Source organism: Enhydra lutris, unplaced genomic scaffold (assembly GCF_002288905.1).
Source record: "Enhydra lutris kenyoni isolate GAN:26980312 unplaced genomic scaffold, ASM228890v2 scaffoldscaffold42, whole genome shotgun sequence".
Taxonomy (NCBI): Eukaryota; Metazoa; Chordata; class Mammalia; order Carnivora; family Mustelidae; genus Enhydra; species Enhydra lutris.
The window spans coordinates 9,011,893-9,018,186 of NW_019154126.1; the positions used below are offsets into that span (position 1 = coordinate 9,011,893).

At 42.0% G+C, this 6,294-nt stretch overlaps 1 protein-coding gene across 1 annotated transcript in view; it reads left to right on the top strand.

Moving 5' to 3' along the window:
* Positions 1 to 653: 653 nt before the first annotated feature.
* LOC111155564 (MINDY lysine 48 deubiquitinase 3) overlaps positions 654 to 6,294 on the top strand; it is an 86,668-nt gene continuing 81,027 nt past the window's right edge. The window contains exon 1 of the mRNA XM_022515802.1: positions 654 to 924. Coding sequence (XP_022371510.1) covers positions 831 to 924 — 94 coding nt within the window. The 5' untranslated portion in view covers positions 654 to 830. The remainder of the gene's footprint in view (positions 925 to 6,294) is intronic.

A 6,294-nucleotide genomic window follows, 5' to 3' on the forward strand; every position in this document is an offset into this window, starting at 1 on the left:
CTCTGGAGAGGGTAATGCTGTGGAGATGAAAATGCTCTACCATCTCCGGACAGGCTGTTTTCAATCTGCTTTCCCTATAAATAGCTTTGTAATTCTGCATTACACCCGGTACAGACATTTCTAATGCACATTACACCACACCCATTGGTTATGTATATAATAGTTGGTTGGGCTTTATATGGTTTATCGAGGCATACAGGCTGACAGCCTTCAAATTATCGGTGGTTCTCCAAACAGACATGGAAGTTTCCTCCCTGAGACTCAACCATCCTCTTAAAAGTTGTAGTTCAGTGTAATTAATATTACAAATTTTAAAGAACGGGCTATGTTCCAGGCCCTAAAGCTTGGGCCTCAGGGCCCACAGCTAAGACTAGGGCAGCGCGCGGAGGGAGGTGTTCCTGGATGGTAAAAACTTGCCACCGCCCAGGGAACGAGGCCTGCCTGCCTATTCAGAAACCAACACCGCACGGAAGGCCCGGGGGCTGAGCTCCGGAAGGCTGGCAGACTCCAGAGACCTCCGAAGCGCTTCCTGCCCCCCCACTTCCGCTTCCGGGGAGGTGACTCCCGGGCCCTCCAGGCGTGTGGGGCGGTAGCGAAAGGGGAGCCGGAAGTGGCCCGGCACTTCCGGTACGAGAAACTCGCTGCGGCTCGGGCTTGCTTGACAGGCGCGGTCACTGCAAGTAGCTCTGTCTCCTTTCGTCTTCCTTGCGTCCAGCCTTCCTTGCTCTTTCGCCTCCGCCGTCCCGCAACTCCTGTCTCCGCAGGCGCCCCTTCCCCATGTTCCGGGGCAGGAGTCCTGAAAGCGAAGACCCGCTCGCCGGTACCCCATCATGTCCGAACTGACTAAAGAGCTGATGGAGCTGGTGTGGGGCACCAAAAGCAGCCCCGGTCTCTCTGACACCATCTTCTGCCGCTGGACGCAAGGTACCCTGGCTGGTCTCTGACTTCCAGCCGCTTCCTTTGCCCTGCAAGAGGCTAGCTGGACGCCTCTGGCGCCACAGCTCCGCGGCTTGCCCCCGCACTGTGTCCCAGTTGCCCAGCTCAGCTCTGAAACTGGACTTTCTAGAAACGCCCTGCCTGCCTTGGGGGGAGTGGTTGAGTAAGATAATGGTTACAGCTGAATGGTGCCACTAAAGCCCCGAAGCGCCTCTGCCACTTCTGAGCTCCCCTCGGGCTGGAGAGCAAGGGTGGTGGTTGGGCTGCAGTGTGTGACCCTGAGGGTGTGCCCTGTGCCTCGGTGTCAGCGTCTCAGGAAGTGTTGTGGCCCCCTGAATCTTGACCCCCCCCCACAAGGCTTCATGAAATGGGTGTTCGGTTTAATTTTGGAGAGCGCGCAGTCCGCAGGAAAGTCAAAGTGGCTAATTCCAGAAAGTAGCTCTGCTCTTTGTATTTTAATTAAGTGGTTAGACGTAGTACTCGGTGTACGAATTTAGTGTTGCTTGCTATCAGGTGCTCTTTTGACCCAGAGTATCCCCGGCTTTGAGACGGTTTAGTGTCTATTACAGTTAAAAGCAATGTGGATAATAGTACTTCCTGTGCTGGTCTAATTATCCAGATAGGATTTTGAGTTATGTAAGAAGTTTTATTAATACGAATACTCATGAAATAAAAATTACCATTTATTGAATTTCTGCGCTGTGCCACGCTCTGCGTTAGGTACTTTATGCTAGTAATTATCTGTAATTCTGAAGTTATAATAAAACACAACGTGGCACACTGCTTAAGGTGACTTAAAGACTGGTGAAGTTAATGACTTTGGAGTCAGAAGGATTGGTAATGTAAGTATGTAAAACATCACAGGCCGGTAAATAATAGCATTTCATTCTTATTATTAAATCAATTTTTTAGTAAATACCTGTTCTCAAAGGATTTGGGGGAATTTTAGCATAGTAAATCCAAGTTCCTACCTCATAGTGTGTATTTTGTAACAAAAATGCAGGGTTTATGTAAATCCCTTCCTCTCTCCCACATATGCCTCATTTAAGAGCTGGTAAAATTAGTCTCATAATGTTTTACAGTCAGCTTATTTAGCCGATCACTCTTGTTTTGCAGATGAGGAAAATGAGTGGTGGGGCCATAAACAGGCCAGAGTTGGGCAAATTGAAAGAATGGGAGTGAATTACAAGTCTCCCAATTCCTAATGCAGCTCTGTTTTCACTTTATTCCTTTGATGTTTCCAAACCTTAACATGTAATTAGTTTGGCTCTTTTTACTCATTTTAATTACATCACTGAAGTAATATTTTCTGAAATCTTGGTCTCCTGCATTTGCAGATTTTAAAGCTTGCTTTCCACTTTGACTTAATTTATCCTAATAATGAACAGCCCAGAAGTATACAAGGCTGTGAAGGATTAAGAAAAATTTTACTTCCTCTGTAATTAATTAGCATTAATTAAGCATTTACAACATAGAATAAGATAGTATTCGGCCTTGTTTATGTTAATACTAAGATGGAGATTCCAGGAGAATTCAGAGGCAGTTCTAATAGTGGTTAAGAGAAGGCTTTGGAACAGGTGTGCTTTGGTCCCAGATTCAAGTTACTTAATTTAGTTAAGCCTCAGTTTCCTTCTTTGTAAAATGCAGATAATAGTAGTGTCAACCTTACAGGGTCGTTGTGAGGATTGAAGGCATGTAAACCCATGGAGGCACTTAGCACGATATCTGACATATGGTAAACACTCAGATAATGGAAGTTCTTGAGACTTAATTTAAAAAGCGTTTAATTGTAAGCTAAGCCAAAGATCACTCTCTAGCCATGACCTGATAATTACAAGAAATTATTTGACGAATAATTATTTGTTTACTTTTCTTAATTTTTTATTGAAGCATCGAGGATACATGATAATTATTATCTAAAATACAACTTTATAATGACATTAGAGAATGCTGGGCCAGGAAGTTCCTTAATAAGATTCATTCAGTCACTGCCATTTAAAAATAAAGAATTTTTTTTTTCTTTTTAGAGTATGTTTATATTGTGGATATATAATTCTTCAGGGTTTTACCTTGATCAGGATTTTCAGGCAACCGAATTTGTATTTTTAATTTACCGTCTCTGAGAGGAAGGTTGTTACTGGTTTTGTGATGTTAACTGTTGTATTCATTTAGAGGCAGAAATCATTGCTGAAGATTGCTTCGGCAGTCATTTCGGGTTGTGAGACAAGGCACAAGACACTGCTTTGCTGCACTTGCCTTACAGCATTTGTAATGTGACACCAACTTTGGCTCTATTTCCTAGTCTGTAACTGCTCTGACAACTGTATTCTTACGAGTTTTTTGGAAGCGATTTAAAAGCGTGAGATGTTTAGGGTAAATATTTGTAAAATTATGTTTAGGCATAGTCCATTTATGAACCTATATTGATCACATTAAAAATTTTTTGATACATTAGAACAAGCTGCAGGAGTTGCTGCAGCACAGAATTGTTTTTTTTTCTTAATTGATTTAACAATGTCAGATAATACGTGAAATCAGTAAGCCACAGAAGTGGCACATAGTTGTTTTAATTCATTTGGCAGTTTTAGATAATTCCATTCTATAATTCCTTTTTCTTTGGGGGAAAAAATGGGATTTTGGTTTGGGTTTTTTGGGTTTTTTTGTGGGGTTTTGTGGGGAGAGGGGGGTTGCCAGTTTCTCCTTGAAAGACCGTAAGTCACATAATTTAAAGATTTGCAGTTGTTATTTTCTTTTCCTTTTTTTTTTTTTTTTTTTTTAAAGATTTTATTTATTTACTTGACAGAGACACAGTGAGAGAGGAAACACAAGCAGGGGGAATGGGAGAGGGAGAAGCAGGCTTCTCTCTGAGCAGGGAGCCCAATGCAGGGCTGGGTTCCAGGACCCTGGGATCATGACCTGAGCTGAAGGCAGTCACTTAACAACTCAGTTGTTATTTTCTAACTTGGAAATTGAGTCTCTACCCCTGCCTCCTTTTCTCCTGCTCAGTTGCCTATGATCATTTTTTAAGAAAAGTGTATATTTTCTACCTCTTATTCAGAAACACTGTTTATTCTCCTTGCCCTTTTTCCCACAGACTACAGCAGTGTTCCAGGCCTCTGCAGGTTAGGATGGGAAGGCTTACAAACAATAAGCATAGCACAAATGAAGTACTTGTAATAGAAGGTAAAGAAATAGGGAATTGTGGAATGGGGTGGCATGGCTAGGCCTTATTTTAAGATGAGATTTGAGCAAACACTGGAAGCAACTGAGTTAGTTATGCACTTATATCTGAAGAGTGTTCCAGGCAAAGAGAATAGCCATTATAAAAGACTTGATGGAGAATATTCCTGGCTTTTTGTTCAAAGACCAGGAAGGAAACTAGTTCAGCTGTAAAGGGAATGGGAGAAGGGGAGAGTAATAAAAGATGATGTAAGAAATAATTTTCATACAATGGCCAGTAAAGGCTTATAGGCCATGGTAAGGACTTTGGCGTTTATTCTGAATGAAATGAGAGGTCATTGCAAGGTTTGGAGCAGAGAAGAGAAACAACATGACAAGTTTGTTTGTTTGTTTGTTTTTTAAGATTTTTTTAATTTATTTGACAGATCACAAGTAGGCAGAGAGGCAGGCAGAGAGAGAGGGGGGAAGCAGGCTCCCTGCTGAGCAGAGAGCCAGAGGGGCTCAATCCCAGGAGATCATGACCTGAGCCGAAGGCAGAGGCTTAACCCACTGAGCCACCCAAGTGCCCCCGACATGACAAGTTTTAAAGGACTGATCTGACTGCTGTGTTTGAGGATAGACTGTAGTGGCTTGAATGAGACAGCAAGATCAAATGAGAGACATTTGCAAGAATCCAGTGGGGTAGAGATGGTGGGTTAGACCAGAATAGTAGTACTGGGAATGGAAGCCAAGTGGTGCAATGGACCAACTCCCAGCAGAACCAAATAAGAGTCATCTAGATCTGACAGGAGTAAGTATAAATCTTATTATACATGAAAACATTTTGACTTATTGGGAATTTGTTTCCTTTTCAGTATTGATTGTCTAGTTCAGTGTTTGGCAGTTTTTTCTGTAAAAGAGTCAGCTGCATTTGTTCTTTCTGTCTCAATACTCATCTCTGCCATTGCAGCAAAAACAGCCCTAGATAATATAGGTATGGCTGTGTTCCAGAACTGCATTCACAGAAACAGGTCAACCCCTGATCTAGATTATAAGCTCCAAGACACCTTTTTTTTTTTTCCTTTCCCCCCTCCCTTTCCCCTAAGTTTTAAGTTATTTTATCGTTTAACCTATTAGATTAACCCAAGAGGGAGAAACACAATTCCTGTTTATACAGTTCCTTGTTTGGTGGGGGTTTGTGGGGGTGGATGGAGAATGGAGATATAATTGGCTGAAATTAAGCGTTTGGACTTTTGGTATAGGACAGTTTTTGTTATGTAATACAAAAAAAAATAAAATTTAATAAATAACTTATGTTAAGTGAGGGATCAATTAAAATGTAAGTATCAAATGTATTTACAAGTTAATACATTTTTATGATTTAACATTTTACCAAGTAATAAAATGATAAGCCAGTATTATTATTGTTGTTATTATTGAGAGAGGGCGAGCAAGCATGCGCAAGCAGGGGAAGGGGCAGAGGGAGTGAGAATTTTTAGTGGGCTCTCAGCCCAGGGCAGAGCCTGACATGGGGTTCTTTCTCATGATCCTGAGATCATGACATGAGCTGAAACCAAAAGTCAGGCTCTCTTTTTTTTTTTGTAATTTTATTTTATTTTATTTTATTTTTTCAGTGTTCCAAGATTCATTTGTTTATGTACCACATAAACAATGTACCACACCCAGTGCTCCATGCAATACGTGCCCTCCTTAATACCCACCACCAGACTTACCCAACCCCGTATTCCCCTCTCCTCAAAAACCCTCAGGTTGTTTCTGAGAGCCCACAGTCTCTCATGGTTCCTCTCCCTCTCCGCTTTCCCCCAACTCACTTCTCTCCATCTCCCAATGTCCTCCATTTTATTCTTTATGCTCCACAAATAAGTGAAACCATATGATAATTGACTCTCTCTGCTTGACTTATTTCACTCAGCATAATCTCCTCCAGTCCCGTCCATGTTGATACAAAAGTTGGGTATTCATCCTTTCTGATGGAGGCATAATACTCCATTGTATACATGGACCATATCTTCTTTATCCATTCGTCCATTGAAGGGCATCTTGGCTCTTTCCACAGTTTGGCCATTGCTGCTATGAACGCTGGGGTACAGATGGCCCTTCTTTTCACTGCATCTGTATCTTTGGGGTAAATACCCAAAGATACAGATGCAGTGAAAAGAAGGGCCATCTGTACCCCAA